General features: G+C 54.9%; 1 protein-coding gene across 2 annotated transcripts; it reads right to left on the reverse strand.

Annotated features, from left to right (window-relative positions):
* Positions 1-1,288: 1,288 nt before the first annotated feature.
* On the reverse strand, positions 1,289-25,313 carry ZDHHC18 (zDHHC palmitoyltransferase 18). Of its 2 annotated transcripts, XM_033840274.2 has the most exons (8): positions 24,871-25,309; positions 20,507-20,667; positions 8,240-8,389; positions 6,647-6,784; positions 6,468-6,516; positions 5,845-5,947; positions 4,227-4,339; positions 1,289-3,313 (listed from the first exon to the last, which is right to left on the reverse strand). In XM_033840274.2, exons 1-8 carry the CDS (start codon positions 25,185-25,187, stop codon positions 3,196-3,198), a joined length of 1,149 nt encoding a protein of 382 aa, XP_033696165.1. In that variant the 5' UTR covers positions 25,188-25,309; the 3' UTR covers positions 1,289-3,195. The 2 variants fall into 2 exon arrangements, with proteins under 2 accessions (XP_033696165.1, XP_073649801.1); XM_073793700.1 differs by lacking the exon at positions 6,647-6,784 and having other exon boundaries at positions 24,871-25,313.
* Between the last annotated feature and the right edge of the window lie 621 nt (positions 25,314-25,934).

The following is a 25,934-nucleotide window of genomic DNA, read 5'->3' on the forward strand; positions in this document are numbered from 1 at the left end:
AGAGAGGCCAGCCCCTGCCTCCTATGGGGGGCCCTAGTGAGAACACGTGTGGGGCAGGCTTGGGGGCAGACCCTGTAGGCACAGACGGTGGCCCGGGTTAGGCAGGTGGAGGTGCCGGGTGCCTGGCTCCCCCCAGGCCGCTCCTGGAGAGGCAGAGAGCAGCGGTCTTCAGGAGGTCCTTAAGCCCCCGCACAAACTGGAGATCCAGGGCAGGAGAGCAAAGAGGGAGAAGAGAGAGGGTTAGCGAGACGGGAGGAGAGAGGAGGCCCACAGGGGTGCCACAGCACCTGCCTCTTCCCCACAGAAGGGCCAAGGCTCGGGCAGCAGGCAACAAAGCAGGAGAGAAAAAGGGCAGGTGAGAGAAAGCTCAGCAGGGACAGAAAGCCAGGACACAGTGTTAGTGATCAAGGGCCCCTGCACACCAGGACACCACCCGAAGGGGCCCCAGCACCTCGGAGCAGGTGCGCATCCTCTCCCCGACCTCGCTCTTCACCTCCTGCTCCAGCTGGGGAGCTGCCCTGTGCGAAGCCACTTCCTCAGTCCAGAGTGGGGCTGGGCTTCTAGACCTGCCCCAACACCCCGGCCCTTCTGCTTAGGGGGGAGTCCTGGGGGCCCCACCACGGCCAGCACACACACCACACCACACACCAGACAGATGAACGGGCTCCGTGGGGGTGGCGAGGCATGCGATGAGGAGGAAACAGTGTGTGAGGGGAGCAGGCGGTGCTGGCTGACAGGGAGATACAGTCTTACCAGCTAACCCTCTGCAAAGAGGCCTGTTAGCTCCCCTCAGGCTGTGCAGGAGATGGCAAAATCCTGACAGGTGTCCTGGGGGAGATACCAGAGGTGGGCCAGCGTTACGAGCTGTCTGGCCGGGCCCTGCTGCCCAGGCGGGGGCGGGGGCCAGGGAGGCTCTGGCTCTCAAACTGGAATCCACTGCCTTATAAACATTTTCTTAGCTGAGCAGTCCCTGGGGGTCAGCATGGAAAGACAGGAAGGAGGAAGAACTCAGGGGTCTCCAAGCCCCCAAGGCAGGGGAAGGTAGAGGCGACAAAGAAGAGACAGGATGGCCTTTTCTTACACGCCTGCGGGGGCCTAGCTGCAGCCCCCTCTGCTCAGCCTCCAGCAGACAGACTCCAGCCAGGGGAGAATGTTAGCTAGGTCACTGGGCTGCCTGCCTTCTTTCTGTCTCCCCAGGAAAGACCAAGTTTGGCTGGAAGAACAGAGAGCTGCCAGTTGGGGCCTCAGCAAAGAAAGAGCAAACAAAAACCAAACCAAAGCAAATCAATTCTTAAAAACAAAAATTTTATTACAAGCAGGAACAAAGAATACTGGCTTAAATAAAAGGCAGGTAGGAGTCCCCTCCTCTAGCCAGCTTCCTCCCCACCCCCACTGCCACGGCAGCATGGCCCAGGGTCCTGAGGCTGGGGCGAAGCTGCTTCTCCCAGAGGGAACCCCTTGCAGCTGCCACCTCTCAGCTGCCTGTGACCCACTAGCCTCTGCAGCAAGGAAGGACAAGATGCGAGGACTTCCTATGTCACTTTCCAAGGGCTTCAGCCCACTTAAAGGGCCAAGGAAGGAGACAGAGGGACAATTTCCTATCTATTTTGACAAGAAACTAAAACTCCCAGGAGAGGAGGGACATCCTCTAAGTTTCTGACCCAGATTTAGGCCAACCTTCACTCGTCTCTCGGCCCACCCTGTTCCTTCCTTTTCTCTGGAGGGAGGCCTCCAGTTGGCCGACTCCCCATACTCTAGCCCCTGGCACTGGGTCCCATACTCAGACCTTGGAGGAAGGAGTGTGGCATGCAGGCTGGCAGCCACTCCCCACAGCCATTACCCCATCCACCTGACCAGGCCCCAGCCTGTCTGGGCAGGTCCCAGCTGGAAGCCTGACCTGGGGGCTGGGCGCTGAGTCCCAGCCACTGTTTGTCTGAAGTCCTTGGAGGAGGGGAAGATAGGAAGATGAGGCTGAACTGCCGCAGGAGCCCAGGGGTCTCCTGTGACCAATGCACACACTCCCTGTGCCCATGGTTCAGGCTGCTCCCGCTGTTGCCACCACCAGCTGACACCCAAGGGGGACAGTGGCGAGTGAGGCAGCCCAGGGGGTGTGGGGGAGTGGGAGCCAACCACATTCATACACGGGCACGCGAGCGCACACACACATACACACACACACTCACTCACTCACGGCCAGAAGGTCTCTTGTAATAAACTTATTAAAACCAAGTTGCCTTCTGATAACCCTTAACCTGGCACTACACAGATAGCAATGTGGCTGACTTCATTTTTCTTCTTCCATTTAAAAAAGGCTATGTAGAAAAGAGGTCTATAAAATTGTGCAAAATACCCAGCATTAATAATAAACCCATTTCAAGTATTGCCAGCATGAGTATAAGCTGCCCATCCCCAGACCTGACTTGGGAGGAAGGTGAGGGGCCAGGCTGGGCCCCTGGAGAACCGTCCGTGGGCAGAGAGAGGGCCAGGCCCCCGCTTCCTAGTGTGCTGCCCAGGAATCATGCAGGAGCTGAGGTCTCGGGTGCCTGGCTCCGGTTTGGCTTCCTCTGACACAGGCTACCCCTGCCACCCCCAGCTCTGCCCTCTCTACCTGGAGCCCCAGCTCTAGTCTACTGGCCAACTCCATACAAAAACAAAAATGGAAGAAAGAACAATGGCTATCACAAAAAGAATGAAGGAGACCACAGACCAAAGCAGACCACAGAAGCATCCTCTCCGACAGCCTGCTGTCCAGAGCCGATTGCTCCTCCGTCCTGCTTCACCCCTTGGACCCCGGCCCAGCAGGGCCCAGCAGCTCTCCCACCTCGGAGGCATCACACTCAGTCCGCACCCTCACTCGCACGGGGCACGGCTCAGAGGCACGGCAGAGGCTTGGCGTGGTCCCCTGGGCGGCCTCAGGAGCCCTGGCCTCTCTCTCCTGTCACTCCTGCCACTGATCAGCTGGGGGAATTTGGCACCCAAGACCGTGGGAACCTGGTTTAGGGAGCAGAGGGTACAGCCATGGCACAGTGTGGGGAAAGCCACGCAGGGTGGGAAATAAATACGAAAAGACTTAAAAAGTCTTTGGCGGCTCTGCTTCCCTTCGGGTGAAATGGGGAGGGTCCTGGCAGGTGTGGAGGGCGGCAGGTGAGTGCGGAGGGGCATACAGGCCAGCAGGTGGCAAGTACTGAGCCCGGCTCAGGGGTGGCCTCCTACCATGCTGGCATCAGGCTTGGCTCTGCAGGCTGGCTCGTCGCTTCTGATGGGCGAGGGCAACACGGTGTCAGACTGCACAAATCCCCTCCGGTCAATCAGGCTTTCAAAATACAAGGTGGGGGGACACATGAGGCCCTGCCTGACACCAGAGCTCCAGGCCGGGGGCTGGATGGCAGGGTCCTTCTCCCAGTCGAGGAAAGACCCAGCCCTAGAAAGGCTGAGGAAAGGGGAGCTGCGCTCCAGTGGGCGGCTCAAGACCCTTCCCTTCCGGAAGGGCCCTCTCTGTACTCTGGACACTTGGCTTTTGGCCACAGATTTTATCCACTATTAATTCAAACTGTCCAGCGTTCTGTCGGGCTCCCAGGCTGCAGGTAAGGGGAAGAGCAAGGATGAAAGGGCATTGGGAGATGGTGCAATTCCTACTGTCCTTTCCCCGGGGGCAGGATCGGAGAGAAGCATATTGGATATTGAGCAGGAGAAGGTGGGGATGGTGTTGGGAAGTCTTACCAGCCTCCCTCCCCCGCCCCCACAGTGCCCAATTTAACTCCGGAGCTGGACATCTAGCGCCCCCTGGTGTCAAGACAGAGGGGGCGCTTCCCAGCAGGGCTGAGCCACCAGGGCTCTCCTCTGCCAGGAGGAAGACGGAGGCCCCACCCAGTCCAGCCTTCAGCACCAGAAAGGCAGCCTCACTCTAGCATGGACAATACATTAATTGTGGTTATCCCTGGGGAGTAGGATTACATGTGATGTACAACACTCTTGTTAGTATTTTGTACTTCATTTTTTTCTACAATGATCGCACGGGATTACAAGTTAAAACTCTACAGAATTCCTTTATGTGACAAGTGTCCTGAGTGCACCCAGCAGGGGATGGTGGACAGAGGGCATCTGTGGTGTGGGGAGAGGTCTGCTGATTCCAGAACCTCTTTCAGAGGAACAGACTCACAGGGCCACCCCCCACTGGCCTGGCCAGGCCAGGCCCTATGACCTTTCCCCTGTGCCCCCTGGCTTACCTGGGAGGTAGGGGGCCGCAGAGCACAGCACAGCAGTTAGTGATAACACTTTTATGGCTGTAGGGATTGACAGAGGCCTCACCGCTCCTCTTGTTGGACCACGAGCCTTTGATCTGCAAGCAGGAAGGAGCTCTGGGTCAGGTACCTCCCTTCATTTCACTTGTTCTAGAGGCTGGGGAAGATCAGCAAATTCTGAAACCAATTCTGGCTAGTCTATTGCAGGGAACATGCCCTTAACCCAGGCCATTCAGTGAGGATGTGGGGGACTGCTGGATGTTGGGGGGCACCCAGAAGAGGAGGCGCTAACCAAGACAGAAGACAGAGCAGAGCCAAAGAGAAGCCTCCAAAGGAGACTTTGTGGGTGCATCCTTCCTTCTCTGTCCAGCCACCCAAGAGGGAGGACAGTGCAAGGGCACAGGGCTCAGGCTGACCTGGCCGTGAACTCTGGCTCTGCCACAGACTTGCTGCATGACCCTGGACAGATCACCACTTCTGAGTCTCAGTCCTCATTTGAAACATAGGGAACTCTCTGGTAACACTGTTAGATGAAATCTTGCCCATCTCTAGCTCTGTGAAGCTGGCTATCAAAGGCCTTAAGGAGATTAGCAGTAAAGGATACTGGCTTGAGTTTAACCTAGAGTTTTCCAAACTTATTTGGCCATGACATCCCTTTTTGCTTAACCCCTAGTATGATCCTACAGAAACAGCCCCCAGGAAATCACCTTGGGAGAAGCTGGCTGACATCATTTCTGCTCTGTACCAATCACCCAGCATGTGATACCCTATTGGGCATGTTAAGTTTCGTTTCCCCGAAAGACAGGCTGAGGTCAAGAAATGTATTTTCTGTTGGTCAATGGGCCTCTGAGCAGTATCAGATGGTGGCCCTGGAACAGATGCTCTCATTTGCTTTTTTGTTGTTTGGAAGGATGGTGGGGCAGGGGGGTGGGCGGTCAGGTCTGGCCCAGGGCTGGGCACACAGTGGGTGCTCAGACAATGCTTGTTGGTAGACATCTACAAGGCAGCAGGTCAGGAGGTAGATGGAGCTTCACATTTCTGTCCTGGCCGGCGTCCTCAACAAGGATGCCTCAGAGAGCCCCAGGACACCCTGAGAACAGGCACATCGCTGCTGTCTACAAGGGCAGTGCGGTGGGCACGGCGAGCTTGTGAGTGCAACCCTGGCTCTGTCCCTTTCCAGCTGGGCGACCTGGGGCAAGTCACTCAGCCATCATATGAAGAAAAGGCATCCTCGTTCCTTCTGCTTCAGAGCTGGCAAAAGGACCCAAAGAGATGACAGAAACTGAAAGAACTCTGGAAATGGTCATGAGCTGGCCAACTGGAATGACGGTTATGGCGTGAGCGTTGCTCCAGCGGGGCTGGGGAGAAAGCAACCTCGGGACCCCGGGAGCCAGCACCGAGGGGGCCTCGGAAGCCTGCACAGGGTCTCCCGGGGCCCAGCCCTGAACACTGGAAGGAGACGTCAGGTCACCTCACGTCTCCACCCGCATTTCCCTGGCAGTCTGAAAGGCAGGGCTGCACTGCGGCTGCTCCAGGCTCCCTCAGCCCTGCCTCCATCCTGGGATCGGGCCCAGGGATGAGGTGTTGCTCCAGCCTTACTCACGTCTTCATTAGTTGTCAAGTTGGAGGCGACGAGGTAAGTGTGAAACCCTGAGAGGCCCAGGATGGACCAGATGGAGAAGAAGCAGATCACCAACTCCAGCACGGTGAGCAGCGCAGTCAAGGAGGCACACGGACACTGGGGCCGGGAGCCTCCCTGTGCCTGGAAGCTGGCCTCGCCAGCCTCTCTCACCCATCCTTCCGTGGAACCACTTCCCCAGAAAGGATCTAACTTTGTAAGCTTTCCGTGATCTCAGATCACCTCCTGGGCCCCAAGCAGGGTGTGGGAGCACCCCAAGGGCAGGACGAGCCCAGGGTGATGGATGGTAGAGGGAACTGAGGATTCCAAACACCAGAACTGCGGACACGGCATGGTCCAGGGAGCTTGGTGTCTTAAGGAAGGACAGGGACTGTGGCCCTGAGAGCTCTCGGCCATCCGAGCTCCACAACAGCCCATTCAGAATCGGCTCCAGCCTGGGGCTGAACAGAAGCAGCTAGTAGACTGGATTCTAGAGCGTGAACATCAGCTCTGGTCCATTCCCCTGTTTACGGGATGAGGTGCGGGGACCCGCCCCAGTGAAGGGGCCTCGGGTCCCACCAGGGCTCCCCCTTGCCAACAAAGGATATCTCGCTGGTGTCTCCTTCAGAGTGGAGAGGAAGTTGCTTCCCTGAGAGCCTGGGGAGGAAGAGACAGGAGAGGGCACGGCTCAAGGGAGAGTGACCACAGTCCCTTGACCTGGCCAAGCTTGCTGGCCCGGGCCGCCCGCTTGCCCCTGCCCGCACTCCCACCATCATCCCCAACTCACGCAGCGTCAGGTGGGTGACCACGCAGGCGAAGATGAAGGCCGTCAGGAATGAGAGGGAAAGAATGAACGCATAGAAGAAGCGGTAGTTCCGTTTCCCCACACAGTTGCCCACCCAGGGGCAGTGATGGTCAAACCGTTCTGGAAGGGCCAGGGAGATGGGTTAGGGCCACCCTGGCCCACAACCAGCAGGGGTGTTAGAGGCCCCTCGCAGCTCCACCCCTTCGCTCTCTCCACACGTGACGCTCGGTTCCTCGACACTCCCGGCCTCTGGTCCTTCACCTGCCAGTTCCCGTAATTCTTCCTTCTTGTCTCAGCTGCAAGGCCACTTCCTTGAGAAAGTCTCCCCCAACCCCAGACAAGGTGAGGCCCCTGTTGTCTGCCTTGTTGCCACGGCATTTATCCTTTGCTGCACTTTGCCCACGTGTGTTTATATATTTATTTACAATTGGTGGGCTGGCCTGTAACCCCTATTCGATTGTGAGCCCCATGAGAGGGCCTGAGCTGCATCCCAGGGTCTGGCAGTCAGTGTCTGGTACAAAGAAGAGCCACAAAAAGTACCTGTCACCTGGCCTACGATCCCAGACCCATGCCAACAACCAATGACCCCTGTCCCTTGCTCTAGAATAGAGGACCAATGAGGGGCTGGGCCGCGACGTAACTTGTGGAGAACCGGCATCGGAGGCCTAGTCAGAGGGCTGAGCTCACACCAGTACTATGTCCCTGGGGGTGGGGTCACACCCAGACCAGTGAGGAAAGTCCCCTGTGGGAATGTGGGTCACAAGCCTGTCGCAGGCCTCACACCCAGGCCAGGGCCCTTCACGGTGTGGGGGGGGTGGGACAGATTCTCGGGGATGAATGACGCCCACTGAGTCACCCACTTCACTTCCTGCTGTCTGGGTGTTCCCCACTGTTCTCTCGCTCAGGGAGTACTGAGCTAGCGTGATGAGCTCTCCGCCCTGGGGACCGGGCACAGTCAACGTGGCTCAGCTCACCTGGGTCCTCTGCATAGCCTTTCCCTTACAACACCCTCCCAGGGGCGCATCCTGGGTCCCCATCAGAGCTGCCAGACCTCTGGAGAGCAGGGAAAGGGGACAAAACAGCCTCTGGCTCCCCAGCAACCACTGCAGTTGTGGGTCAGGAGCTTAGCTTCCAAGCCTGGCTATGTCCTCTCCACCCCACCAGCTTAAACTCCTCTGTTCCCGGATTCTTGTCCCTCTAAATTCTGGGAATCAGGTCAAAGTCTTTCGGTATAGCTGGCCCTGGGCCACATATCTAGAATGTCATTGCTCTAGTCTCTGGCTCCTTGGAACCTGGACCTACTGAGGACCAGGCCAAGGCCTGGAAGAAGGGTTCAGGGCATCTCTGTGTCTGCCCCACACTTCAGAGCTGGGGGAAGGAATCCACTAATCCTGCGCTGAAGGCAAGGTACCACTGGTCACATTCGGAGCCCCCGCTCCACAGCCCCTCCTCAGTCACAGCAAATCTAGGTGAACCAGACTTCCTGCCCAGCCCTGGATACTTCAGACACCCCCCGGCCCCCATGAGCGACTCCCCTGTCTGCAAGGCTCCATCCCTCTCAGGGCTCCCACTTACCCACACAGTTGTCGCAGACACTGCAGTGTGAGGTCCGGGGCGGCCGAAACATCTTGCAGGTGAAGCAGTACTTCAGCTTCACCACCTGCCCATTGATCATCACCTCCCGGGTCCGAGGGGGTGGCCGGTATGTGGAACTGCCTGTGTTGTCTGAGACGGGGACAAGAGACAGATGGGGGATGGCCAAGCCCAGAGCCGGGAGCCGCAGCACGGGGGGAAGCCAGTGCTGCCTGGCCGGGACAAAAGAAGCTTTAGGGAAGCTGTTTCTGGGGAACAAACATTAGGGCAAAATCCCTAAGTGGGGGACAAATCTCAAGAGCTGCTGCCACCTACCGAAACTTGCTATGCGCCAAGCGCCGCGCTGAAGCTTCACACACCTGCTCGCGTGCCACTCTAAGGAGGGCTATCAGAAAGGGAGACCAAGGAAGCCTTCGCGAGGTTTATCTGCATCTGAACAAGCCTGGATCTAAGTTCTGGTTTCCAGGAGGTTCAGGAGACAGAGGGACAGAGGACACAGTGAGAGTAAAGCTATGAAGAAACAATCAGATCCAGAATGGGGGACATCTACGAGACCACTGGCCTGCTCTCTAACAGAAGTCAATGTCAATACTGTTCATCAACTATAGTTCAATTAAAAAAAATTTTTTTTAAGTCGATGTCACTTACAAAAGGAGAAGGGAGATGGTTCTAAATTAAAAGAGATTTAAGAGATATAAACCAATACAATGCTTGGTCCTAGACTGGATCCTGTTTCCAAAAACAAAACACAGCAACAAGAGAGATTTGGAGGGTGATGGGGGACAAATGACTATAGATTAGAAATTTGGGAACTATTAATTTTCCTAGATGTGATAATGGAATTGTCATTATGAGGAGGCTATCCTTAAATCTTGGAGATACATATTGAAGTATTGATGGGTTAGGTGTCTATGATGTATATAATTTATTATGAAATGGCTTAATAAGAATTATGTGTGTGGGTGTGTGGGTGTGTGTATCACACAAATAACTAATCTAGACAGTGAATGTATAGGAATTTGTTGTATTAATTCTTCCAACTTTTCTGAATGTTAGAAATTTTTCATAATAAAAATTTTAAGAGAAAAAAGAAATACAGAGCTATATGATATTCATGGATTGGCAGAGACTCAATATTAAAAAAGGATTTATTCTCCCTAAATTAATCTGTAGATTCAACATAATCCCAGTCAGGATATTTTTGGTGTGTGGAAATTGACAAACTCATTCTAAAATTCACATGGCAATCAAAGGGCCAAGAATAGCCAAGGCACTCTTGAAGAACAAAGCTAAAGGTCTTATACCACAGGACATCAACACTTATGATAAAGCCTTAGCACGTAAGACATCCTGGTTTGGGTACAAGGGTAGAAACGCTGACCAATGGAACAGAACAGAGACTCCAGACATGAACATGTACATGTTTGTGCGGTTCACGACAAAGGTAACATTGCAGTGCCAAGAGGGAAGATGGGGGCTTCCCTGGTGGTGCAGTGGTTGAGAATCCGCCTGCCAATGCAGGGGACACGGGTTTGAGCCCTGGTCCAGGAAGATCCCACATGCCGCGGAGCAACTAAGCCCGTGCGCCACAACTACTAAGCCTGCGCTCTAGAGCCCGCGAGCCACAACTACTGAAGCCCACGTGCCACAACTACTGAAGCCCGCATGCCTAGAGCCCACGCTCCGCAACAAGAGAAGACACTGCAATGAGAAGCCCACGCACCGCAATGAAGAGTAGCCCCCACTCGCCACAACTAGAGAAAAGCCCGCGCGCAGCAACAAAGACCCAAAGCAGCCATAAATAAATAAATAAATTTACTTTAAAAAAAAAGGAAGGAAGATGGTCTCCCAGTAAACAGTGCGGGGTCCACTGGATACACAAATGGGGGTAAAAACATATCTGCGCCCCTGCCTCCCACTAAATACAAATTCAATTCCAGATGGCCTGCAGCTCGCAATACGAACGTTCTGGATTAAAAAAAAAGAAAAAGAAAAATAGAGCAACCTCATGACTCTGGAGTAGACAAAGATTTCTTAAACAAGACACAAAGGGACTACTCATAAAAGAGCAATATGATAAACAGCATTTTATCAAAATTAAGAACTTCTGTTCATCTAAAGAGATCATCAAGAGAATGAAAAGATGACCTTCAGAGTTGTATTTGCAGTATGTTTATCTGACAAAGGACAAAGGATGCGTATCCAGAATATGTAAAGAATTCCTATGAGTCAGTAAGAAAAAGTCAGACAACTGAATTCGAACGTGGACAAAAGATTCAAACAGGCATTTCATAAAAGAAGGTGGTCAAATGGCCAACAGACACATGAAAAAGTGCTCATACCTGTTAAGTCATCGGGGAAATGGAAATTAAAACCACAATATATTACCAGCACATATGCACCAGAATGGCTAAAATTGAAAAAAAGAAACAAAAAACCACACACACACACACACACACACACACATCTCTCAAGTGTTGGCAGAAATGTAAAGCAGCTAGAAATCTCACATGACCACTCTGGACAACTGTTCTGCACTAACTACCAAAGCTCAGCACACGCAACCCAGCAATCCCACTCGTAGGTGTTTTCCCAGCAGAAATGCGCATGAACTGACGTGCACCAAAGACAAGTACAAGACTGTTCCAAAAACAATTCTCAAAATAGCCAAAATCTGGAACTACCCAAACACCCATCAATAGTAGAATGGATTAAAAAAAAAGAAATTGCAGTATATTCATACAATGGCATTCTATACAGCAATGAGAATGAATGATCCTTAATTACACACGGCAATATGAATGACTCTCACAAACGTTGTGTAAAGTAAAAAATACCCATAGACGTAAGAGCACAAAATGTTCACAAACAGATAAAAGTAATCTATGGTGTTAAAAGTCAGGATCGTGGTTATCCTTGGGGGCGGGGGCTGACAGAGACCGGAAAGGGGCACAAGGGGGGCTCCTGGGACACCACTGTTTCTTGATCTGGGTGCTAATTACGTGTGTGTTCCAACCGTGAACCCTCAACAAACAGAACACTTACGAGTTGTACACTTTCAGCAAGCCTGTTATATACTTCAGTAAAAATCTGAGAAAAAGGAAAAAGAAAGTAACTTGTCCGACGTCACAAGGTGGGTAGGCCTGCAGAGCAGGAAGCTGAACTTAGATCTGCCATATGCAAAACCCACAATTCTACCCACAGAGCCTCTTGGTCCCCCAGGCCACGGAAGACCAGCGTTCCCCAGAACAGTGGCTTCTCCCCAGACAGAATCCCGAGAGTCACACAGGGCTGCCTGGGATCCCCAGCCCTCGGCTATGTTCCCAGACATCATTTCCACTGGATTGAGTCCCAGATAACATCTCCAGTTTGGCCACTTGCCCCCGACGATTACTTACTGAGTGCCTAGCGTGTGCCAGGCACTATTCTAGGCACTTGGCATGCATCAGTGAAGCGGATTCTGTCTCACGTTCCTAGCTCCCAGAGACTTTTGCTAGGCTGTTTCACCACCACTTCGACGGTAGCACGTTTAAAATGGAACTAAGCATCTAAGCATCTCTTCCTTAGCAATGGCAGCACGGTCAAGGCAGGGGGTTTGAGGCCAATGGACAGACTCCGAAACCTGGTTTTGCCACTGACTGTGTGCGAGGTTGCAGTCCAATGAACTTTTCTGAGCCTCAGTTTTCTCATCTGTAAAATGTGTATAACAGGTAGAATGGGACACGAGTCCTAGCTCCACCTTTTACCAGCTGGGTTTCTCTTGATGATGCCATTTGCTAGATGTGTGACAAGGCAAATCACTTAACCTCTCTGTGCCTGTTTCCTCGATCACCGAAATGGGGATAAGAAGAGTACTCACCTCATAAAGATGCTGCGAGGGTTAAATGAGTTAATACGTGTGAAGTGGCGCAAAGTAGATGCTTAGGAAGTGTGCACTGTTACTGCCAGCTCACAGAACTACTGAGAGGAAGAAGGGAAAGGGAACAGGTCACTGCGTGCCACTGTATGCTGGCCACGTGGCGTATATTCTCCTCTTCAGTCCTGATAACACCCCAGGAGGTAAAGTGATCGTCATCATCTCCAGGTTACAGTTAAGGAGCCTTTTCAGTGAGGCTAGTGACTCGTTCAAGGCCACACAGTGGCCGAATCAGGACGTGAACCCAAGCTCCCAAGGCTTGGGCTTGAGGTCTTCTTGTAAATTTTGAAGTGTCATGAGTGTTATTTTTCCCTGTCTAGTTCCTTATTTCTGCGGATGGCACAATCCAAGGGCCGAAAGGAACCTCAAAGAGCATATAACACAGCCCCGGGCACACAGCAGATACCTGACAAATGTCCCTTCACTGACTGCCTCTGTTCTAACTCCTTCAGTTTACAAATGAGAAAAGAGGGCCAGAGAGGTCAGGGGATTTGTCCGAGGTCACGCAGCCAGTAAGGCAGAGGCAGGGGAACCCAGTTTGAAGGCTCCTCGCAGACTCTTCCTTCTCCCTCATCCATGCCTGGCCAGTTGCTAGGTCTGGTCAGGTTTTTCCTTCATCACCTGTCACTCTCTCCACTCCCAACACCCTAACCCAGGCCAGGCCCGTATCACCAAACAGCTTCCCCAGAAGACTACCTGCTCCCAGACCCTCTGCCTTTCCACCCGCCTTGTACACACTGTCACATTCCTCTAAATAACCCCTCGTGAGTCACTTCCCAGCTCAGAAACCCTTCACTGGCCTCCCCTAAAAAACAGGATAAAGGCAAACAACTTGTCCTGATGTTAGGACCCTCCACAGTTGGGCTCAACCTCCATTCCCAGCATTTCTCCCACTACTCTGCCCCAGCTTCCTGCCCCTGTTCCTGAGCCCAGCCTCCCTTCTCTCTGCACACCAGGACTCACCGGGCCTTGTCAGCAGCCTCCCTGACCACAGGAGCCTCGGGGCTGTCGGACCTCACACACAGCACAGAACACACTCTCTGCTCCGTGCCGAGCTGGGACAGGACTGCTGTGTGTGTACACTGTCTCTCCAACTGGACCCTACACTGCTTGAGGGCAAGGACAGTGGGATAAACAGGCAGTCCTGGGCCTATCAACTACGAGGCAGCAGGCAAAGAGGAGAGATACAGGCAGGCCTGGAGTTCGAATCCTGACTCTTGAGACTTCCCTGGTGGCGCTGTGGTTAAGAATCCGCCTGCCAATGAAGGGGACATGGGTTCGAGCCCTGGTCCAGGAAGATCCCACACGCCGCAGAGCAACTAAGCCCGTGCGCCACAACTACTGAGGCTGCACTCTAGAGCCTGTGAGCTACAACTACTGAGCCCACAAGCCACAACTACTGAAGTCGTGTGCCTACAGCCCGTGCTCCGCAACAACAGAAGCCACCGCAATGAGAAGCCCGCGCACCGCAACGAAGAGTAGCCCCTGCTCGCTGCAACTAGAGAAAGCCCACGCGCAGCAAGGAAGACCCAACGCAGCCAAAAATAAATAAATGAGTTTTTTTAAAAAGTGGAACTTAATTGAACAAGAAAAAAAGAAAAGAAATAGTACACATAAGGGAACTGACACTTGGTGAGTACTTACTAGTAGCTGTTTTCATGAGGGGCAGCAAGGCACAGGCTCTGGAGTCTGGAACACTGGGTTCGAATCCTGGTTTTGCTACCCACTTGCTAATTCAGGAAGTCTCTTCACCTCTCTGAGCCTCAGTTTCCTCATCCATAAAATGGAGACAAGACCATCTCACTCTCACAGAGCTGTGGTGAGGGCTGAGTGAGAGGCTGCAAGGCACAGTGCCGGGTTCACAGGAGCCTTAGTCCTGACAAACGGCTCTGGCTGTGACACCCCAGTGTGCAGAACTCCCCAGCTCTTCCCAAAGCTGTTGATGCTACCCCAAACCCAACCCCTAATCCTGCCCCTCGGGCCCTAGGTCCCAGTGCCAGCCCCTGCCCACTGTGGTCTCCCGGCTTGGATACAGGCTTTGGAGCCAGACAGACACTTGGGCGTGAATCTTGGCCCAGTCACTTACTAGCTGTGTGATGTGTGTCAAGTCGGATAACTTCTCTGTGCCCTCATCTGCTAAGCAAATAAAATGGGACATAATCAAATCTACCTCCTAGTGCTGTTAGGAGGGTCAGGCAAGACTTCATCAAGTGGGTTTAGCAAAGTGCCTAGTACCTGGCAAGAGCTTAATAAATATTAGCCATTATTATTACTGTTGTCTCTACGAAACACTATATTCCAACAACTGATCTGTAGAAGAGACTTGAGAACACAACCCATCTGTGAGCAAAGGACAGCCACAGACCCTCTTCCGGACTAAGAGAAAAGTTACTGGAACCCTCACTGGAGTCCCAGAGGCCCTCCCAGGGCAGAGGGGTGCCCATGCCTCTCCCCCATGGCAGGGAGAGAACTCCTACCAGTATGTTCTGGCCCCTGGCAGCCAGGCCTCCTCCTCTCTAGAACCCTGAGAAAGAGGAAGTGAGGCTCTGCACACCCAGCTTCCTCGGGCTGCCAGGAGCTGGAGGTAAAGAAGAGGAAAAAGGGCCCAGTGCAAGGGTGCCAGCCAGACTCAGCAACGTCACCAACTGCAGGGCCCCGGATGAGATGGGTCAAAGCAGGCTGTGCAGGGATGCTGCTTCAGGGCTGAGCCCCGCATGCGGTAGGGGAAGACAAGCAGGTGTCCCACTGCTTTTTCTCAGGCCAGACAGTGCTGACCAATAACTACCCTGGTCTCGGCCTCAGAACCCTCCTCAACCCGCTCCTCCCAGCAGCCATTACCAGTGGTAGCTTGTTAGTGCCCAGAGCAAGACCACTTGCCATTCCTGACCACAAGTCTCAAGCCTCTTAAGTTTCAGTAGAGCAAAACCATTTTCAAAGTGCACTGACATTCCCCATCTCACTCGGACAAAAAACGCCCTGGGCTGGGCAACGACGGGACATGTGCCCGCGTTTTACAGACTTCACTCCAACAGTACAAGGTGGGGTTGAAATTAGAACCCTTGTCCTCCAGGGCATTCATTTGTCCATTCTTTCAGACACTAGCACCTATGACGTCAAGATATTGTACAAGGCCCGGGGTGGCAGGTGAGGGAAGTAGTGGGTAAGTACATAGAAATGAGTCGAGTGCGGTTGCTTGGTTACTCAGTTCAGAAAATACTCGTTGAAGAAACGAATGAAGGAGTGGTAATAAGAGATGCTCTCCCTGCCCTCCAGAGCTCTTTCTAGTTCAGGCTCTTCCCCGAGAAGTAAAAAGCACCTCCAGGTGGGAAACTAGAGCCCCAGGGACATGGTAACGGGGGGAGGCTCCTTCTCGCTGAATGGCTGGGAGGAGGAAATGAATCTCCCACGCCTTCCTCTTGACCAGGGGGCCTGCTTTGGGTATCTTCACCCCAACTCCAGCCCCGAAGAGGCGCAGCCAGGCCCCGAACGGCTGGGACTGTGACTGAAACCCAGGGCTGGCGGGGAGGCCCCTGCGGCTGGCCATGAGCTAGCGAGGAGGCGTTAGTGAGGGGAGGCCGGGGACCTCTACCTGCCCTTCTGGTGTTCCCACCTGTGGAGGAATCAGCTGCAGGGCTGCGGTTGCCCAGCTTCCAGGCTTGAGGTCAGCCTCAGTGGCCAGGCTGTGAATACCGGGTCACTGTGACCCCCACCAGACCATTTCTGTTCATTCGGGAGGTTTATGGAGCCCCTGCCGCACACAGGCTTCCTGGCAGGCCTGGGGGTACAGGAAGAGCTCGGCCTGGGGGCAGAGTGCGCAGGAGAGGTGGATAGTTACAGAGTCAGCACAGGAGGCACGGTGAGTCAAGTGTGGTGACTCTGGGGCCAGTGTGATCTCACTGAGAAACCCGGCCTGGCCACTTGTTAGCTTGTGATTTTGAGGAAGTTGCTCCACCTCTCTGAGCCTCAGTTTCTTCACTGGGTAATAACAGCGTCAACCCTGTAAGACGATGACGCCAATGAGAGATGTAAAGGCGTAACCCGCAGCTGGCCAATGAATGGCGTCACCGGTGTCTGTACTCAACCCGCCTTGAGGAGACAGAGTGGAATATGTCGGGAGCGGGCAAGAGGCAGCATTCAAGAAAGCAACGAGATGAAGCAGCGCTGCAGCTGGGTGGGACAGACTGAGACCTTGGGCTCATGGGGGCCGGGGGCGGGCACGGTAGCAGAGGGGGCCCCGTGGGTCAAGGCATCCGCATGCAGTGTGGCTGGGGCACCGGGGAGTGGAGTGAGACGACGAGGGAAGGGTGGGCACCGGGGAGTGGAGTGAGACGACGAGGGAAAGGTGGGCCGGAGCCTCCTTCATCCTGCAGGCGAGTGCGCCTCCGAGGACGAGCTTTCAGGAGGGTGGGAAATGGGTTGTTTCCTGGCCATGACACTAAGCAGCACTGAATCACATGATGAGAAAGTCACTCCCTTTTCAATTCTCTTTCGAGTCTCGACTCCATCCAGGGGAAAGTGTCAACTTTTAACACCGAATACCTGTGACCCTTACAGGCCTCAAGGTGACTGCTTTCCACAGGCGATGTAACCACCAAGAATTCTGTAACATTGTCATGCTTTTGTTCTTATGATTATCTTCTATTTAGAGCAAGTGGCTTCTGCTAACAGGGCTGATATAAATTTTCCTTGTAAAAACCGTTTAAAAGCAAGCCATGTAAAGGAAAATACTAAAGAAAGGAGGGTACAAGGGGAGACGCAGAAGCGCAAAAATCACCGAGGTTGTACTCCAATGGCCGATCCTCAGGAAACGCTGCTGAGGGTAGTAGGGTGTCACCCAAATCCTGAGCCAGGGAGGGCCAGGTCACATCTGGACCTCGGAGAGACAACTATGACCGAAGGGAGAGAGGACAGGGCCTGGTCAGCAGAGTCCCGAGCCGATCCAGGCGGAAAATGAGGTGTGTCTGCCCGGGGCAGTGGGCTTCAGAAGGAGCAGAGGGGAGACATCCTGGGGGCAGAGAGGATGCAGTTTGTGACCTGCTGTGTGGTGATGGAGGGAGAGGCGGCTTCTGTGTCTGTCGTGTGAGCTGTAACCGTGGCTAGGTGAGTGTCTGTCACTCAGATTCAGGTGTTCCTATGACTTCCCATCAGACCAGGAGCTTCTTGGGGGCAATGTTGCCGCCTCCTCCTACCTCTTTTCCAACGGCCCAGAGCCCACGGGGGAGTCTAGCTGCACGGCTCACCAGCTGACAAGTCAGGAGCTCAGGCCAGGGTGGCCAACCAGCCCTTTTGCCTGCAACTCTGGGGTTCCCCAAGATATGAGGCTTTCAGTGCTAAAACAGGGACAGTTCTGGGCAAACTGTGAAGCGCTGGCCACCCCAGCTGGGACGGTGCTCGCACGGTGGGAGCCCTAGAACCAGATCCCATGGGGCTGGAGCTGCTGGCCTGTGGGGCCAAAATGAGAAGGTCACACTGTCTGCACGGGCCCAGGCCCCAGTAACCAGCACACGTTTATATGGACAGCACCACCCACCTCAGAGCCGGCCCCCGACCTTCTCGAAAACGCTCAGTGACTCCTTTTTAAGAAGGTATGTTTCACCCTGATTAGAAGCCTCCAGTTCAAGTTTAGATTCAAAGACCCCAAAGATGCCATTTTCCAGGCTTGGGAACTGTTCTCAAAGGGGTGTTTCTGACCCTGACACTCAGGGCCCTCAAGACTGCCTCTACGCATCCTCCGGGTTCTCTGAAGCACTCCTGTGTCCTGCCAACATGGCCTGCTCAGCGCCCACGCCTGCCCCCCTCCTTCCCACTCTGTCCTCCGCTTCCTGTCCCATCTGCATGGGGGCTCCCCTCACACACCTTCCTGTGCTTGAACTCCACCCAAACTTTATGGTTTGGCGCCGGGCACCTCTCCAGGAAGCCTCCACATGACCTCCAGGCAGAAGACACCCTGGTTTCTTCAATCCTCTTCCCAAGCCTCCTCTAACCTGTGGCAGCCAGTCAGGCCTTCCACCTTGGACTGGGCTAAGCTGGAAACCACCAGAGGGAGGGTTCACATCAGATTCATATCCCCTCCCCTCCAACCTCCCTGCCTCCTCTCCCTGCAGTCAGGAGTCGGCATACAGAATTAACACATAAACGAGGAAACCTATAAAGCCTGGTTAGGAGAAATTCCAACTGTCTCTCCACCAGTCACCAGGGGACAGCAAGGAGCGCCTCTGTAGAGGCCGGTCCGTTCAGCCAACATCGCTGAGCCCTCCACGTGGCGGACAAGGTGAACAAGACACTTACCACCCGGGAAAGTCCGCTGGGTTTGCCTGACAATTCTGTAATGACCACCATGCAGCCCAGGGTCATGGTGGAAGGACAAGGTGCTCTGGGAAGGTGTCCCGAAGGTGTAGCCCACCTGGGGTCACAGAGGCTTCCCAGTCAATGGAACTGAGACCTCAGAAAAAAGAGCGTGTGGCCACGGAAGACTGGGATGTCTCCCTGCCGCCATCTCAGAAGAGAAAGCATACAGCTTGGGGGTCAAGGCTCTGTCTCTGCGCCCCCGATCCCGGCCATGGGATCCCCTCCCTCAGTTTCTGCATCAGCACAGCCGGGCTGTTGCGAGGATCTGTGGGGATAATGGCCGGGGAGCACCCAGCACAGTCAAGCTCTCCCCAAACACAGGGGATTACTGTTGTCAGTATGACCCAAACAGCTCACAGGAGGCCAGAGGACTCCAGGCAGCCAGACCTCTGAGCCTGGGCTGAGCTGGACAATAATCCTGCCTCACGATTAGCCCCGACCTGGAGAGAGGAGAAACAGGGCTGCCCCGAGCCTCCCCTGCTGCCAGCGGCCGGCCGCTGGGTCAGACCGCAGGAAACTGAAGCAGCAGAGACCAGGAGGCTGGGTGGCGAGTGGCCCAGGGGTGTGAGGGGGAAGGAAGCTGGATGCAGGCAGAGGAAGACGACAACCGAGGGCGTGGCTGAAGACAGGCCAGGGCAGAGGAGAGAGACAAAGAACAGACAAGCGTGGGAGAACATCCTCTCCCCTCCCGCCCGCCCTCCTGAGCTGCTCCAGACCATCGGTGGAATGACTTCCAGGACGGATGCAGCAGGGCTCTGCCACTCACAGGCTGCCAGGGCTCTTCAGAGGCAGCTGGGTATTTATTTAAGTCTGTTTGAAAGCCACCCTGTTAGGGGAAGGAGCCAACCACAGACCGGAAACCCCTGAGGTGTGCGAATCCCCACGTCACTTCTCAGCAGGAAGGAGCTGAGGTGGAGCAAGCTGAGATTAAGGCCGTGGCCGTGGCGCCCAGCCACCCAGGACACCCACTCAGCACTCAGGGAGGCACCAAGGGCCACCTGGGTGCTGGGAACACAGGTCCCTCCTGGCCACGCTGCCCTTCCTGCCGCTTCTCAAACACATCAGTCCGGTCGCCACTCCCGGCTTTTGCTTTTACTACGTTCAGAACGCACACTACTGGCTCATCTCAAGTGCCACCTTCTCCAAAGGGCTCCCCCTGACCGACGCATCTGGACCAGCCCACTCCCCACACCACCGTGCTCTCCCCCAGACACCCACGCAGCTCAACTCCTCATCTCTGCAGGTCTTTGTGTCTTTGCTCGGATGTCACCTCCTTCACAAGGCCTTCCCCACCCCCCTGTTTTCCCCCTATTTAAAATTGTACACCCTCCCCCAGCTCTCACCCTCCTTCCCCCAGCTTCCCTCTTCTCTGTGTCACAGACTAGATATTTAATTGTTAACTGTCTTTCCCCTCCCACCGGAATGTCAGCTCCAAGAAGACAGGGATTATCGTCAGATTTGTTCACTGCTGTATCTAGAAAAGTGCCTGGCACATAGTAGGGGCTCAATAAATGTTTGACGAGTGAATGAATAAGTGTGTTTAAGAGCAGGGACTCTGGTCAGAGTGCCCGGGGTCTCATCCACGCTCTTCCACTGACTGTGTGACCTTCGACCATTTACTTAACCTCTCTGAGACTCAATTTAATTAATCAGTAAAAGGAGAATAACAACAGTACCTGTCTCACAGGATTACTGGGGGATTAAATATGATCATGCATATAAAGAGGTGAACACAGTGCCTGGGCTCCAGTGAGCACCCAGTACCGTGTGGCTCTCAACACCGGCCCTCACATGGTAGTGTTTCTCGCTTATTTGCTCATGTGCTTATCCTCTGCTTCCTCCACTCTAGCATCGGCTCCAGCTTGCCCTGCTCACCACGGTACCCCCAGTGCCTAGCACAGTGTGGGAAGAGAAAATCAGGCCTCCTCTCAAATCAAGAAATGCGGAGCTGGGAGACACAGCCACAGCTGGAGTAGGAGCCTCACCGATCTGTTTCTCCAGGGCCGCTGCCTCACAGACGGTGGCCCGGGGCAGGATTCCGGGGTCGGTGAAACTTGTCTGTAGCAGGCAGCTCATGACGAAGAAAAACAGGATGGCAGCAATGATGGGGATGGCGAGGGTCAGCTGGCGGGCCAAGAAGGGACAGCTAGAAAAAGAGAGGGAGAGAGAGATAAGCAGACACTCCAAGGGCTGCCTGGGGCTCAGGGCTACGGCACCAGGCAGGCGCTGTCATCCCATCAAACACCACCACGGTCCTGAACAGAGGCAGATGTATGGTCCCTGGATGAGTGCAGCCCCGCACCCGTCCGTGCCTAGAGCAGACATCACTAATTGATCCTTGTACTTTCTCCCTGAGCCCCTGGCAGATGTGATCAACAGATCCCAGCACTCAACCCCTGCACTTGGCTGCAGCCTCAGATTCCTTCTAAACACAGAGCTTCAGGCAGCCACCGCCAATGAACTGGATTGTCACTTGAGATGAATCATCCAGGACAGTGTTCACTCATTTATTCGGTCTCTCCACAAATATTTACTGAGGTCTTCTCTGTGTTAAAGGCAATGACTTCAACAAGCAGCAGGGATAACGGCAGTGAATAAGACAAGAGGCCACCTGCTCCCTCAATGAGGCTTATGGCCTAGTGAGGAAAACAGACATGTAAACAGAGAACTGCCATGCAGGGCTTGGCATGTTATAATGGGGAAGGGGAAAGTAGTAGAACAGTTAGGAAAGACTGGATGAAGGAGAGACTTCCTAAGCTAGAACCTGAATGAGTAGGGTCAGCCAGGTAAAGGGTGTAGGGGGAAGAGCATGGTCCAGCCACTGCCACTGTCACCCAAGGGTTGGCATCCGGAGTCAGTTCTATCAGGCCCCCTGACCCTAGTGGGCTCCAACAGCCTGTGCACGGGTCTGACGTTGAGGCCCGCCCATACTATTAACCTCCATCCTATGTGGCCTTCCCTCCCAGAGCCAGAGTGGCACCTGATGGGGTGAGGAACTGCTATTTGGGGATGACTGACAGCTGGGAGGCCTGAATCAGCCAACGTCCCAGGAGCTGGCACAGTCGCAGGAGCAAACCCGTGGGCATCTACATGCTGTTGCTGGAGCCTCCATTGTTGGAGGCTCTGGCCTCCAGAGAGGCCCTTCCCTTGAGGAGCAGAGACTGCCAAAACCAAGGGCTCCAAGTGGGCCACGTTCTGCTCCAAACATCTCAGTGGTCCCCAGGTCTGAGCCTCAAACAGTGCTGCGCCCTCTGTGTCACCCACATGACAATTCAACCAGTTCATGTACAACCAGACTTCTTGGGAGATGGAGAAGATTTGCAGAGCCCTCAGGAACACCAAGTCCTGGCCCCTGGTTTTACAGACGGGACTCCAAAGCCCACAGTCAGATCCAAGGTCATCCAGCCAGGCGATGGCAGGATTGGGGTCTCCAAGCCCCCAGCAAATGCTCTGTCCATTTCATTCAAGAAATAAACGTATTTGCTATATTGTATTGCAATGTATTTACTGTATTGAGTGCCTACTACATACCAGGCCCTGTTCTAGGCACTGTGAATACAACAGTGAGAATAAACACCTGTTCTCATGGAGAGAGACAGGCAAGAAGCTAACCAGAAGCATAAGTGTAGTATGTCAGATAGTGGCGAGTGTTTTGGAGAATAAGTCAGGGCAGAGGGGACAGGAGGGAGGGGGCCAGTTTCCTGTATTACAGGCATGGTCAGGGAAGGACAGGAGAAAGTGAGGGAGTGGGCCAGGAAGCTATCTAAAGGAAGGATATTCCAAACCATGCAAAGGCCCTGAGGTCGGAGTATGCAAGGAAGCCAATGTGCCTGGGAGGGAATGCACAGGGGACAGTGGGAGGAGATGGGGACAGAGAGGAAGCCACCACGAGGGCTCTGGCTCTTACCCAGAGAGGCAGGGAATATTCAGATCTGACTTGGAAGTAAAGGGGGCACTCTGGCTGCTGTGTGGGGATGGGAAGCAGGGCAGAAGCTGGGAGGCCTGTGCAAGAAAGCACCAAATCACACATTAGAGAAAATCATTCACAGCAAGAAAGGCCCTAGAGCCACGTTTACCTCTCCCCAGAGCCTTGGGAGAGTGTGAGCACCTCTCGCCCTCCAGGCCCTCGCCAACAGCGTTCCCATACGCCAGGTCCCTCCTCCTCAGGAGGGACCACCCCAGTCCAGGCCCAGGCGAGCTCTCAGCCCAAACCCAAACCCTCCTGCCAACACCACCAGCCCAAGTGAGGAGAAGCAGCAACAAAGACGAGATGATTCACAAGCTCTTCCTGGAACCCAGAAGTCCTCGCTTCCTCCCTCTCTGGGGACAAATCTGTCACCAGTGAAGACATCCCCTCAGCCCAGAGGTTCTGAATTGACCAAATCCCACACTGCAGGGTCACAGGGGCCGGCCCTGCCAAGCACCACTTCCTCCTGCCTCAGCTGCATCCCTGGCTGGGAGGATCTGGTGGAGCCTGAGGGATGCTGGAAAAGGAACTTCCAAAACACCCACGTGGGCCGGCCCAGCGGGGTGGATCTGAAACTCAGCCAAGGGCCATGCTGGATCTGGGGGTTCCCCAGAGTTTCTGCTTGTTAATTATTCTGGAACTTTTTATCCACCCTGAGTCAGAAAGGAAAGGGTGAAAGGGAGAAGCTAATTGGTAGGAAGCCCTCACCTTGCTTCAAGGGGAAACCCAAGGTTGCAGATACATGATCTGGCAGCTGGAAGGGGTACCTGGGGGCCAGTGTCTTGGTGGAAGCCTTATCAAGGCCCTTGGGAAGGACTTTTTGGTGATGACAAGTAACAGCAGCAGCCAGCTTTAAACGCTTATCACCAGCTAAAAGCTTATGTGCATGGATTCCTGCCACCCTCGTGACAACCTGGGGAGGGGGCACTAGTATACACCGCATTTTATAGATGAGGAAACTGGGGTTCTGAGTAGTGAAGTGGTTGCCCCGAAGTCACACACTTGGTGCGTGGTGGAGCTGAGACGTGAACCAGCTCTGCTGGCTGCAGAGATGGAGTTCTGAACCACCTGTAAAATTGAGTAAGACCACAAAGGATGGGTAGAACCAGGAGGGAAAGGTGGGGCTCATGCAGCATGGGTAGGGGTGCGTTTGTGTGTATGTGTGAGTGTGTGTGAAAGGAATCAGGAAGCAGGTGGCTCAAGCTAGAGATCAATGGTAGAGTGGAAAACTTCTGATACAAATATGTGACCCTGGTAAAGTGACAGGCATCCCTTCCTCCATCCATGAAATGGTGACCGCTGTGTGGGCCAATCCTGAGTCACTGGGGATACGAAGAGGTCAAAAAGCCATGGGGGCAAATATGACCTGTCACACGAAAATCCTCTCGACTCTTGAAAAATAACAAGGCACTGCAACTGTCCCTGCCGTGGAACAGGCCAGAAGGTACTCTGGAGTGTTGGGAAGGGAAAGAAAGCCAGGAGGTCAGGAGGTGGGGGGCAGGGGCCTGGGACATGTCTGGGGGGACCAGAGGAGGAGGAGGGAAGGACAGGAAGCTCTGGAGAAACTAAGGAAGGTGCTGGAGAGAAAAGGGGAGGTCTGAGAGGCCCAAAGATATTTGAAGGCCTAGGGTAAGAACGACTGAAGGGAAAGCAAGGGGGGAGGGTCTGAGAGTAGAGAGATGACTAGGGGACCCTAGAGGGGCCCTGGAGGGAACAGGGAAGATGGCCGGGAAATCTGAGGTGGTATATAGCCAAAGGACAAGGAAGAAATTCAGAAGTTGTCTGGAAAGGATATAAAGAAAAGATGCCTCAAGGAGTCCGAAAGAAGCTGGGAACAAGAGATGGTCCAGGGGATAGGTGAGGAGAGGGGAATCTATCTAAGGAGCTGGGGAGGCCTGGGGCAGATTCTGAGAGGGCAGAGAGGATAGGGGTCTTGGAGGGACATGGGAGGGCAGTGATCCTGGCAGAGGTTGGCAAAGGCAGGGTGCCAGGGAAGGATGGGGGTGCTAGGGAGGGGCCAGAGGGGATGGGATGGCTGGCAGGGATGGAGGGGGCCAGCTTAGATGGTGATCCCAATTGTCACGGAAGGATGGCGAGTCTGGGAGGGGATCAGAAAGGACAGGTGGGAGATAAGCAAGGAGACTGGAGAGGCCTGAGGGCAGATTCTGAAAGGCGCCAAGGAGAAGCTGGGAAGGGAGGGTGCTTGGCAGGTGCTGGGAAAGGTGGAGGGCCCAGGAGGTGGGAGAGGACGGGGTGCCCAGCAGGGGACCAGAGGGGCTGGAGTGTCCATCAAGGGCTGGGGAAGGTGGGGTGAGCGGCAGGCGGCAAAGGGGATCGGAGGGTATGGGGCGCCTCAGGGGGCGGGGACGCCGCCGAACTCACTCGAAGACGAAGAAGAGGACGGTGGTGGTGAGGATGAGCAGCAGCGTGAGGGCGAAGACGCCGCCGTGGCCGGATAGCATAAGGCGGCCGCCGCAGTAGAAGCGGTTGCGGCCCGGGAACACCTCCCACTTGCGCCGCGGGCGGCGGCCGATGCTCTCGCTGCCGCTGCCGCTGCTGCTCCAGCGCGGCGCGGCGGCGGGCGGCGGGGGCCCGGGGCCCGGGCCGGGGGGCGCGGCGGGGCCGGGGCGGCGCGCCCCGGGGGAGGCGGGCGGCGGGGCGGCCCCGGGGCTGATCTGCTGGTATTCGCAGTCCTTCATGCGGTCGGCCGCAGACCTCGGCTCTGCACCCCGCGGGCCGGCCGGGCCGCACCAGGACCGAGGTGGATCGGAGAAGCTGCTAGCGGTGGCTGCGGCTGCGGCGGCGGCGGCGGCGGCGGCGGCGGCGGCGGGGGGCGGGGGCGCGCGGCGCTCGCTCGCAGGGGGCGGCCCCATCGCCGCGCCGCCCCGCCCCGCCCCGCGCGGCCTCCCGCCGCAGCGCCCCCTCCGCCTGGGCCTGGGATGGCGCTCGGGCCCCGCGGCCGGGTCCTGACCCGCTGCAGGGCCCCAACCAATCCCCTGCCGCCCCGATCCCTGCTGCACAATGACGGGGCAGCAGAGGCGCGCTCCAGGACTCTTTCTGTTCTTTTGCAATCAAACCATTTGTTGGGCGTCCGCTGTATTCCGGGCGCCGTGCCGAGCGCCGAGATTCGAGAGGTGGATTTCGTGAACTACTTCTGGCAATCTGTATTTCCAGGGCCAGGCTTCACCCATCTCTGATGACCTACCTACTGGACAGGCATTTTGCGGGGCCAGCAGGGGTGGGGATGGGGATACAATCTGCTTTGAAAGCCAGGGGCCTATTAATTACTGTGTTGAAGTTCAAAGTGTCCAAGGGGTATGTGTGGCACATCCTGTCCTCCCTCACCCAGCTCTGTGACCTGCATCCAGACCCAGGTTTCCTATCACCTAATGCAAGGTTGATGCCACAGGGCCCCAGTGTTTTTTTGTTTGTTTGTTAATTTATTT

The sequence above is a fragment of the Tursiops truncatus genome, chromosome 1 (assembly GCF_011762595.2).
Source record: "Tursiops truncatus isolate mTurTru1 chromosome 1, mTurTru1.mat.Y, whole genome shotgun sequence".
NCBI classification, from domain to species: Eukaryota; Metazoa; Chordata; class Mammalia; order Artiodactyla; family Delphinidae; genus Tursiops; species Tursiops truncatus.